Below are 11,800 nucleotides of genomic sequence, written 5' to 3' on the forward strand. Positions count from 1 at the left end.
TCTGAGGACGTCTCCGTGGTCCTGTGGCCTGCATGACTAGACACCAAAGGCGCACGGAACGCTGTTACCTTCCCACCGGAGCGGTCCCTATTTTTCTACTTGCATTTTTATGTGCTTTCGAACTGCTAGCTTGGCAGAAGCTGGGACGAGTAACAGGCGCTCACTCTGCTACGCGGCACTCGGGATTCGACCCGCCAAACTGCCGACCTTCTGATCGACAAGCTCAGCGTCCTAACCCACTGAGCCACCGCATCCCTATTGTAACCTTATCCCACAGCAAAAAAAAATAAAAAAAAATAGCAGCTAAATCTTCGCTGCTGGGCAAACAACAAATTCACCCTTCTCCTACAGACATCTGTGTCTTCTCCACTTAAGGAGCCAGCATACCTGTCACTTCGGAAATAGGGGAAGTTAAACTGGATCTTCCTTAAAGAGATACTCTGGAACTGCAGAACAAGAGAGAGAAGGAAAATGTGAAAATGCTGAAGAGATAATCCTTGGTTTGCCAAGTATTCTGCATGTATTTGTTTTTGTCATATTTATGTAGCATATAACGGAGGTGGGAGAGCTGTATGCAATGAAATTTCATTTTAATGTATGCTGATTAGTGTCCACTCAAAGTGACAATAAAGTTATTCTATTCTATTCTATCCTTTTCTATTCTTCATTCCTAATATTCTAATGTATTCATTCCTATTATTCTATTGTGTTCTACTGTATTCTATTCTTCATTCCTCCTATTATTCTACTGTACTGCATTCTACTCTACTCTACTCTTCTATTCTATTCTGCAATCTATTCTATTCCTTTCCTTATTCTATTCTATTCTGCGTTCTATTCTATTCTATTCTATTCTATTCTATTCTAATTTTAATTTTAATTATTTTAATTTTAATTTTAGTTTTAATTTTAATTCTATATTCTATTCTTCATTCCTCCTATTATTCTATTCTATTCTATTCTATTCTATTCTATTCTATTCTATTCTATTCTATTCTATTCTATTCAAAAAAGCAGACAAAATTCACAGGGAGTCATACTATTCACGTAGTCCTCGACTTACAACAGTTCACAGTGACCATTCAAAGTTACAAAGGGACTTAGGACCGTTTTTCACACTTGCATGAAAAACCTTTGGTCACGTGATCAAAATTTAGATGCTTGCCATCCGACTCATATTTACGACGGTTGCCGTGTCCCATGTGATCCGCTTCTGCAACCTCCTGACCAGCCAAGACAATGAGGGAAGCTAGATTGGGCTCAATTGTGGTCGTAAGTCGAGGACTTCCCGTAATTCTATCTAAAGTGTCTATTTTGCGGGGGAAAGGTTTGGAGAAAAATGAAAAGGCGTTTTTCGCTCTTCTTAACCTCACAGCTGTAAAAGCAGATGCAAAGATCAGAGCGCACACCTGGGTCGCAGGTGTCGGCGGGCCGTTCTAGCTTGGCCAAATTCTGAAATACGCAGGTGACAGAACTGGGATTTTCCTGGCAGAAATGTTTGCCCCACACGAAGCCACCCAAAAGCGTAAACTACAACCCGGCTTTTCCCCTGCGTTGGAACATACCAAGCACAGAGGTGGAGAAGCTTTTCCGAGAAAGCATTTTCCGCCCCACGCTTGCGCTCACCTGAGGTAGGCCAGCCCCCACGACAGCCCCGCTGTGGATCATGGGGCCTTCCTTTCCAACAAAAAGACCTGGGGAGAAAAGATACAGCCGGTTAAAGGGAGGGAGGGAAATCAGATACCATCCGACGACAAAAGGAGGGACGGAAAGAACAAAGCTTGAGAACGAAGGACGGTTTGGACAGTTACCTCCAGCCACACTGCAAAGGACCCCCAAGGCTTTGCAGATCAGGGTCCGAAGGCGCACGATCCCAGGGACCTTGACTCCGTTCAAGTAACACTTGATCTCTGGGATCCCAGAGCCGGCTGCAACTGGCTGGAAAGGAAGGCACAAAAGGAGGCTGCGATGGGCTGGTGGCAAGCCGTTCCACTGGTTAATTGTCATCACTGTTAGCAAGTTTCTCCTTAGTTCCAGGTTGCTTCTCTCCTTGAGTAGTGTCCATCCATTGTTAATAACGACCCCGTTACTAACTTGATGATTCGCTTAACAGATGGGTGAGCAACTTTCTTGGAACTGCTGAAAGGAAGGTGGTTCCCCACCCATTTGCACCCCTCGGGGTGACCCAGATGACGCAAACAAACCTCCAGGTGGCCTCAAGGACCGTCTAAAAGGACGCAAACGACCGGCTCTCTGCAAGGAGTATAAATCCTTCCACTCCCCACCATCCGGTCAGAGCCGAAGAAGCTTCTTGGGTGAGAAGCGAAATGACTTCAAAGAAAATCTCGGAGTCCTAGTAGACAATCATTTCAATATGAGCCAGCAGTGTGCTGCAGCTGCCAAAAAAGCCAACACAGTGCTAGGCTACATTAACAGAGGGATAGAATCAAGATCAAGTGAAGTACTAATACCACTTTACAAGGCCTTGGTAAGGCCACACCTGGAATACTGCATCCAGTTTTGGTCACCACGATGTAAAAAAGATGTCGAGACTCTAGAAAGGGTACAGAGAAGAGCAACAAAGATGATTGGGGGACTGGAGGCTAAAACATATAGGGAACGGTTGCTGGAATTGGGTATGTGTAGTTTAACGAAGAGAAGAGTGAGGGGTGACATGATAGCAGTGTTCCAATATCTTAGGGGCAGCCCCAAAGAAGAGGGAGTCAAGCTCTTCTCCAAAGCACCTGAAGGCAGGACAAGAAGCAACGGATGGAAACTAGTCAAGGAGAGAAGCAACCTAGAACTAAGGAGAAACTTCCTGACAGTTAGAACAATTAACCAGTGGAACAACCTGCCTCCAGAGGTGGTGAATGCTCCAACACTGGAGGTTTTTAAGAAGAGACTGGACAGCCATTTGTCTGGAATGGTATAGGGTTTCCTGCCTGAGCAGGGGGTTGGACTAGATGACCTCCAAGGTCCCTTCCTCCTCCTCCTCCTCCTCCTCCTCCTCCTCCTCCTTCTTCTTCTTACTATTATTATTATTATTATTATTATTATTATTATTATTATTATTATTATTATTATTATTATTATTATTTAAAAAACCAAGGAAGTCCAGTGGCCTCTTGGAAAAAAGCACCTTTGGGACAACCGTGGCCTGGATGACAGAGAAGGTCCACAGACCTTACCTGGATTAAGACGAAGAGGCTGGCCAGGAAGATGAAGGCGAGGTTGAAGGCCAGCAGCTCAAGCAAGGAGACGGCCAAGCAACCTTTCTCGCTGCAGTCCTCCACGGCTTCAGAGACGGAGTCAAGGAGAGGGAGGAGAAGCAGCGAGCCAAGTTCATGGAAAAGGTACCTGGCCCCAGAGGAAGGTAAGTGCCTCGCCCCCCCAAAACTGCCCCCCCCGCAGGCCAGCAGGATCCCCCCAACAGGGTGACTGGCACTCTCTTCCCCCGTCCATTTTCAGACCAGCGTCCGAACGAGAAAAGATACAGTTCTGGACCACGTGGAATTTGAACCTGGTGAAAAGGCGGACAAAGAAGTCGACGAAAAGGCCTACCTGCAGAGGGAAAGAAGGAACAAGGTGGGGTTTTTTTAAACAACAACAACAACAAAAGAAACTCCCACCAGCATAGGTGGTCGACTTACAACGGTGAGTTTCGTGACAGTTGGAAGTCGCAACGGCACTGGGAAAAAAAAAGGCGACCGTTTTCCACTCTTACCACCGTTGCAGCAGCCCACGGTCACAGGATTTTCATCCGGACGCTTGACAGCTGACTCGCACTTAGCGACGGTTGCAGCGTCCCGGAGTCACGGGATTTCCCCCTTTTTGCGACCTTCTGACAAGCAAAGTCAATGGGGGAGGCGGAGGATTCACTTAACAAACGTGGCCAGGAGAGCCGGAGCAAAGCCCGTTTTAACAAATCTCACTTAGCAACGTAATTTCCAGGCTGGACTGCGGTCGTACGTCGAGGACTGCCTGTGTCTTGCTTACTGACTTGTTATCGACTGCAGACTGCACCCTGCACGCTAAGGCAAGAGTTAAGATGGGAGCAGACCGCCAGCGACTTACCATCCCCGTGCAAACTCCGATGGCAAAAACCATCATCCACTTCACCGCTTCATAGCGCCGGCCTTTCTGAAAGAGAGAAAGACAAAGGTCCGGAGGCAGGAGGGGAGACGTGTAAAAACAAGAGAACCCCACCCTTGCCTTTTACAAACCAGATCCTCAGCAGAAACACCTAGATGTAAAATACAGAGCAAGACCCAAATGCCTGTTTCCCACTTCTCACCTGCACCTTACATTTATTTAGCGTACGGCGTATCATACACGGACTTGCAATCTATATTAACGTTTTGCCTAGATCCGGGGGTTCCCAACCGGGGGGTGTTCATGGCCCCCCCTACGGAAGTGTGAGACGATATTCCAAGGGGTGTGAAAAACCAGGGTTCAGAAGTTTCAAAATTAAAGTGTCCGTGCATAATTCGTTGCTGTTATTTCGAACTTTTGCAAAGGGGCGCGAGAATATATCAGAAGCGTTCGAGGGGTGCCCGGCATAGAAAAGGTTGGGAACGGCTGGCCTAGATTTAAAAAAAAACCCCAAACATAATAAAAAGATGCTAAAGGTACTTTTTCACAAGGCAACTGGACTTTTCACGAAGGCCCAGTTGCCTCGTGAATAAGCACCCTTGGGACAACTGTGACCTCGATTTTTATTTATTTTATTTTTATTTTAATTCCATTTATATCCCGCCCTTCTCCGAAGACTCAGGGCGGCTTACAAGCTTAGCAATAGCCTTCATTCTATGTATATGCCTGCTTGTTAGGGCTTTCACACACACACCCAAGCGGCATTATTACAAAGTCAGCTTATTGCCCCCAACAATCTGGGTCCTCATTTTACCTACCTGGGAAGGATGGAAGGCTGAGTCAACCTTGAGCCTGGTGGGACTCGAACCTGCACTAATTGCAGGCAGCTGGTGTTACTTAAGGAGGCATTAGCCCGCTGCTCCACCAAGGCTTTATGACTGAAAATTTCCACAGGTGTAATAAAAAGATCTATATTCAGATACTGACGTCTCTAGGCCATCTAACCATTCAGCTGCAGCATTGTTTTATTGTTTTAATGAAGAGAAGGATGAGGTGCGACATGATAGCAGTCTTCCAATATCTCAGGGGCTTCCCCAAAGAAGAGGGAGTCAAGCTCTTCTCCAAAGCACCTGAAGGCAGGACAAGAAGCAACGGATGGAAACTAACCAAGGAGAGAAGCAACCTGGAACTAAGGAGAAACTTCCTGACAGTTAGAACAATTAGCCAGTGGAACAACCTGCCTCCAGAAGTGGTGAATGCTCCAACCCTGGAGGTTTTTAAGAAGAAATTGGACAGCCATTTGTCTGAAATGGTGTACGGTTTCCTGCCTGAGCAGCGGGTTGGACTAGATGACCTCCAAGATCCCTTCCAACTTTATTATTATTATTATTATTGAAAAATGTCAGATACTGGACTGGTATAAAGCTGGAGTCACTGAAGCAGCAGGCGTGAGCTTAAATGGACTCCAGAAGATGGCAGAGGACAGGAAGGCCTGGAGGAACGTTGTCCGTAGGGTCGCGATGGGTCGGACACGACTTCGCAGCTAACAACAACAACAAATATAGCTTCAGCTTAAAGCTGGCCATGGTGTGATCTACAGTTTGACGTGGGACCCCCGCAGTCATACCGTGGGGAGGATCCAATGCCCCATTTATACAGCGAGTCCCAGCAGACACTGTGCGAGGTCCAACTCCCTTTGCAGGATGGCGTCCATTGAGGGCGTGGTAGTTCAAAGCCAAGCACCTTTTGCACGGGGTCATTCCCTCTGTCTGCACCCCTTACAAATATCAGTTTTCTAGACCTCATGGCTGCTCTGGGAAGACGTGATACCTTACATAACTTGCTTAAACCAATGGTCAAATGCTTCTTTTTAAAAAAAAAAAGAAAGAAAAAAAGATTTAAAACCAGAACTGTGTTTCCCTTCCAAATCACGCTCAAGGCACTGTGATAATAACCAGATTGTGCCAAATGATGATCTGATTCCTGCATCGTCTTTTCCCGGGCAAAGGTCTGATGGGGCACCTGGGGCACAAATGATAAAGCTACACGTCGGTCAAATCCACGCCACAACACACAGTTCAACTTTGGAAGTGCTTGCGACCAGCTCAGCCTCAGCAGCAAAGATTAGATTAGTTTACAAAAGGGAAAACTATCAGTAGCAACCAATGTTAAAGCTCCCAGATCCGTAAACATTAGCTATTTATTTTTTTTTAAAAAAAACCACACAGACTTTATTCTGCAGAAGTGGTCCTTGACTTAACAACAGTTCATTTAGCGGCCAAAGTTACAAAAGCGCTAAAACGATCGTCTTTCGCTCTTATGTCCATTGCAAACATCTCCATGGTCACGTGATCAACTTTCGGACACTTGGCAAGAGACTCATACTTACGACGGTCGCAGTGTCCCGCGATCACGTGATTCCCCCTTTTGCAACTTTGAGACAAGCAAAGATTCACTTAACAAAACGTGTTACTAACAACTGCAGTGATTCCCTTAACAACTGTGGCAAGAAACATCGTAAAAACGGGGCAAAATACTTTTGGGTTTTTTATAAATGTATTGTATTAATTGTTTTTTAATGGGCAACTATTTAATCTTCTTTTAATATTTGTAATTTCCCATTTTATTCTTGCCCTGTTCACCGCCCTGAGTCCTTCGGGAGAAGGGCGGTATAGAAATATTAATAAAATAAATAAATAAATAAATAAATAAATAAATAAAATGAACTTTACAAATGTCTCACTGAGCAGCAGTGGGCTCGACTGTGGCCATAATTCAAGGACTACCTGTGTTTACTGTTGCTCTTTACCCGGATTGAGAACGCGGAGGGATGCAGGTATTTGAAATGTACCGTACCTCTCACCGGTTAATACGCTTTGGAAGAAAATTGAAAAATTCCTGCATTCCCTGGAATGCAAGTGGCCTTTCGCCATTTGATTTATTAAACTCATAATCCACTTGCAGTCAAGACTCTCGTGATCTGTTACCTTCTTATCAAAACCTTCTAGGACTTCCAGGTACGGTTCATTGAGGCAACGATCATAATCCAAACTCTGGAGAGGAGAAACAAAAAGCAAATATTTTCAGAAAGGCTGTCCAGCCTGAAGAGACAAGCAACTTTTAAGCAAAAGCCATTTAATGTGCGATAAAAGTAAATAAAGCCACCCGCTCTGGAGTAACTGAAAATGCCACCTTAAAAAAAATCACTTTATGGCGATTTAAACCTACTTGTTCACGCCATTTTCTTTCCAACAGTGTAAAAGAAACTTGCCATTGTTTCAGGCTGTTGTTTTGATCCCACCCAACCCCCACCCGTCCTGCCTACGATCCTGAGATTTCTTTGTGGTCTCCATTCCAAGGATACTCTGGCCTTGCTTAGTTTCCTAACATGAATTAAAATCACAGAGTTTGGCAAAACCACTCATGGAGGAGATATCCTCGGGGAATAATAATACGGCTTTGGGCAACTACTCTAACTTTATTTTTAGGCTTTTAAGGGGGAAGCAGCAGCTCCCAGCAATGTATCTCTCTCCTCTTTTCTGGCATGCTTCGTGTTCTTCTTAAACAAATCAAGCTCATTTTTGAGGCATTTCACCTCGTAGTCTTTACGTGGCAGAATTTCATCGTCTTCTTCCTCGGTCTCTCCAAGGATGGTCTGCAAAATAAATAAATAAAAGATCAACAAGGTAAAGCTATATTCACAACGGACCAATATCCGGGGGCGGGGAACCCCTAAAGCGCAAGATTTTGCATTAAAATGCATTTTGCATTTTGGAAATCCAGGCCATGCTGAAGTCATTGTTTTGTAAATGCCACCGTGCAAGAAATTCTTTTATTTTTATTTCAAGCTTTCATTTCTGTCGTTCTCTTGCGTCACGCTCTATTGCACAGTAATAATAATTTATTTCATTTTTTAAAAAAAAAATTCTCCTCCCCTTCCAAGCCTTCAGAAAATCAGCAGCACCTTTTCAATTTTCACCTTTGGATTCAACAATGAACTCTGTACGTGCTTAGAGGCACCCTCTTCGCTTTGCCCTAGGGCAGGGGTAGGCAAGCTTGGCTCTTTTATGACTCGTGGACTTCAACTCCCAGAATTCCTCAGCCAGGCATGCTGGCTCAGGAATTCTGGGAGTTGAAGTCCACAAGTCATGAAGGGGCCATAATTCTCCATGCTGGCTGAGGAATTCTGGGAGTTGAAGTCCGCAAGTCATGAAGGGGCCATAGTTCCCCATGCTGGCTGAGGAATTCTGGGAGTTGAAGCCTGCAAGTCATAAAGGGGGCCATAATTCCCCATGCTGGCTGAGGAATCCTGGGAGTTGAAGCCTGCAAGTCATGAAGGGGCCATAGTTCCCCCATGCTGGCTGAGGAATTCTGGGAGTTGAAGTCCGCAAGTCATGAAAGAGCCATAATTCCCCATGCTGGCTCAGGAATTCTGGGAGTTGAAGTCCGCAAGTCATGAAGGGGCCATAGTTCCCCATGCTGGTTCAGGAATTCTGGGAGTTGAAGTCCACAAGTCATGAAAGGGCCATAATTCCCCATGCTGGCTGAGGAATTCTGGGAGTTGAAGTCCACAAATCATGAAGGGGGCCATAGTTCCCCCATGCTGGCTGAGGAATTCTGGGAGTTGAAGTCCGCAAGCCATGAAAGGGCCATAGTTCCCCATGCTGGCTGAGGAATTCTGGGAGTTGAAGTCCGCAAGCCATGAAAGGGCCATAGTTCCCCATGCTGGCTCGGGAATTCTGGGAGTTGAAGTCCGCAAGTCATAAAACAGCCAAGCTTGCCTACCCCTGCCATAGTGTAATAGCAAAAAAATGGTCACCACACCCAGCCTAATTTGCATATGCAAATATAATGCGCCCCCCCGTCAATCTTCTGAAAATGGGAGGGGGGGTTTCCAACAAGGAAAGCCCTCCCCAGGCTACCCCTCACCAGCTCTTCCGGAGTGCGGCTTTCTCTTTCCGCACAGCAGCAGCAACAGCACCTGCAACAGCCCCCCCGGCACCCCGCCGCCATCGTCGCCCCTCAAAGAACCCGCTCTGGTGCCCCCCCCAAAAACCAGCCTCCCTTCGCGCATGCGCCTCGCAGAAAGGCCCGCCCCCCCCCTCCCCGAGCCGGCGCAGCAAAGCGGAAAAGGAGGGTCGTTCCTTGAATAAAGCCTTCCGCTCATTGGAAACGGCGGCTTCCGGGCGGAAGGTGCTTGTTCTGCCATCTTGAAAGTGGGCCGGGAAACAGGAAGCGGAGCTGTGGAGATAGGAAGGGAGAGAGAGAGAGAGAGAGAAAAAGTGAAGAGATGGATACTTTTGTGTATTAGGAGCCTTCCTCAAGATTCAAGAATGACCATAAAGATCTTTTTTAAAATATATATATATATCTATTATAAGTAGTGGCTTTTCTTATAGAGTCCACAGGAGTCGGGAGACCCAATACATTTCAATAAATAATAATAGTAACAGCAGTATGTCCATATTGCTATTTTTTTATTTTTATTTTCTCAAAGAACTGAGCTTGGGTTTATATTATCCCAAAGCAATATTGCTTTTCCCGTGAGAAAATTCAGAGCGATTTACAAGATGCATCCAATGTAAACAAAACCAAACAAAACAAAACTTAAAAAGCAATGGACAAAAAGCCAAACCGCATCCCTCCCCCCAGTTGACAATTTGACAAATCAATTACAATAGATTTTGCTTGGGTTTTTTTTTTGTCCTTTTTAATTCACCTTTGTTTTGTTCTTGTCCACTTTGGTCGGGGCTGATTTTCTTTTGTGTGTTTTGTATTTTAATCTTCTGAATAAAATAAAAAAATGAAGTTTAAAAAACCCTAAGGAAATGCTCTGATGGCGGCCTTTGTGGCAAATTAAACCGTCACGCTATAAGCACTAACGAAGGAATAAGAAGGAGGAGTTTCAGCAATATATGTTTTCCGTAGAAACCACCTAAATTCTATGGTACTATGTCACAATAAATACAAATAAAATAAAACAACAACACTTTAATTCAGCCTTGAGAAACGACCATTTGGCTGCTTTCAGTGCCTTCCCTTAAAGCAGGAAAAGCTGTCTCTTCTGTGACTTTTTTAAGCCTTTCCCCATTCAGACATATTCATTTCAGACTAACCAATCTTTTCCATCCTTAACTATGGGGGGGGGGTGAGGTGTTACCCCCTGTTGATAGGGCCTGCAACTTGGGTGTCCTCCTGGATTCACGGCTCAGTTTGGAAGATCATATAGGAGCCGTGGCCAGGGGGGCTTTTGCCCAGGTTTGCCTGGTGTGCCATTTACGGCCCTATCTGGACCGAGATGCGCTACGCACAGTCACCCAGGTGCTCGTGACCTCCCGGCTAGACTACTGCAATGCTCTCTACATGGGGCTGCCCCTGAGGTCCACTCGGAGGCTTCAGCTGGTGCAGAATGCAGCCGCGCGAGTTGTGATGGGAGTCTCCCGATACTCCCATGTAACACCTCTTCTCCGCGAGCTGCATTGGTTTCCGGTTGCCCTCCGGGTAAGATTCAAGGTGCTGGTGATGACCTATAAAGCCCTAAATGGCATGGGCCCGGATTATCTAAGGGAACACCTGCTGCCAGCGTCAATTTCCCATCGTCCTGTGCGCTCCCACAGGGAGGGCCTCCTCAGGGTACCGCCGGTCAAGGATTGCCGACGGGCGATCCACAGGGGGAGGGCGTTCTCTGTGGGCACGCCTGCCCTATGGAATCAACTGCCAACGGAACTCCGGACTGCCCCCGACCTTCGTTCATTTCGCCGGGACCTAAAAACCTGGCTCTTTGAGCTATCTGGTCTGGACTGAGGGGTTTAATGTTTTTAAATTGTGATTTAATTTTTGCGGCTAGACTTAATTTAATTTTATTTTAATTTTATATTGGATTGTTTTTAAATTTTGCCTTGTAAACCGCCCTGAGTCCTTTGGGAATAGGGCGGTATATAAACCAAATAAATAAATAAATAAATAAATTTCCACCATGTCTGGATTGCTATGGAAAATAGGCAAAAGGTTTCCAGCCAGACAGAGCGTGCGTCCACTTCCAGCCAGACTCCAGATGTCGCAACCACTGAAGGCTTATGGCACATTAAAAGAGCGATAAGCCTGTCTTATCTGGTTAATCAGTGACTAGAACAATTATTATTATTATGTTCTTGTGGGCTGAGGTTGCCGCAATCCTTTTATTTTTAGCTCTCTCGCAATCCTTTTATATGCAGGTTAGGCATTTAAAAACAGTGGAGGTGCTTTGCAAAAGGAATTTGCTGCCTGCTGCCCAGACAGGCTGTGGCTGAAATGAACAGAGTAATAATTCATGCTCCAAAATTAAGGCAGATTAAGGAAATAAAATTATTTTGATTAGATTCTTGGCTCTTTGCTTATTAAGCTATGATGCAAAGGTGGGGGGGGGAGAAAACAGACTTGTGGTTAATCAGGCAACCACGTGCCAATAATAATAATAACGAATGAAAGACGTCTGGTATTTAAAAATAAAGGGTAAAATGACGCCAGCGCTGCCATCGTGGAAGCGGGCATCGCGCCATTAATACAGAAGGGGCGTGGCTGTAGTCCCGAGGGGGGCGTGGCTATGAAATTGTATTTAGAAGCGGAGATTTAAAAGAGGCGGCCACGAGGGAAATTGCCGAAAGGTTGCTGCGCATGCGCTCCGTTTCTCTCTCTCTCTCTCTCTCTCTCTCTCTCTCTCTTTTTTTCC

At 45.6% G+C, this 11,800-nt stretch overlaps 1 protein-coding gene across 1 annotated transcript in view; it reads right to left on the reverse strand.

The window, feature by feature from the left end:
* The window catches only part of CLCN6 (chloride voltage-gated channel 6), a gene marked incomplete at its 5' end in the record, with an annotated part of 30,832 nt that extends 21,727 nt beyond the window's left edge, over window positions 1–9,105 (reverse strand). The window contains 9 exons of the mRNA XM_083375561.1: window positions 388–446; window positions 1,627–1,694; window positions 1,812–1,938; window positions 3,189–3,295; window positions 3,495–3,561; window positions 4,075–4,140; window positions 7,080–7,145; window positions 7,688–7,747; window positions 9,022–9,105. Of these exons, the coding sequence (XP_083231687.1) occupies window positions 388–446; window positions 1,627–1,694; window positions 1,812–1,938; window positions 3,189–3,295; window positions 3,495–3,561; window positions 4,075–4,140; window positions 7,080–7,145; window positions 7,688–7,747; window positions 9,022–9,105 (704 nt within the window). The remainder of the gene's footprint in view (window positions 1–387; window positions 447–1,626; window positions 1,695–1,811; window positions 1,939–3,188; window positions 3,296–3,494; window positions 3,562–4,074; window positions 4,141–7,079; window positions 7,146–7,687; window positions 7,748–9,021) is intronic.
* Between the last annotated feature and the right edge of the window lie 2,695 nt (window positions 9,106–11,800).

Source organism: Vipera ursinii (assembly GCF_947247035.1).
Source record: "Vipera ursinii genome assembly, chromosome: 17".
Classification (NCBI taxonomy): Eukaryota; Metazoa; Chordata; class Lepidosauria; order Squamata; family Viperidae; genus Vipera; species Vipera ursinii.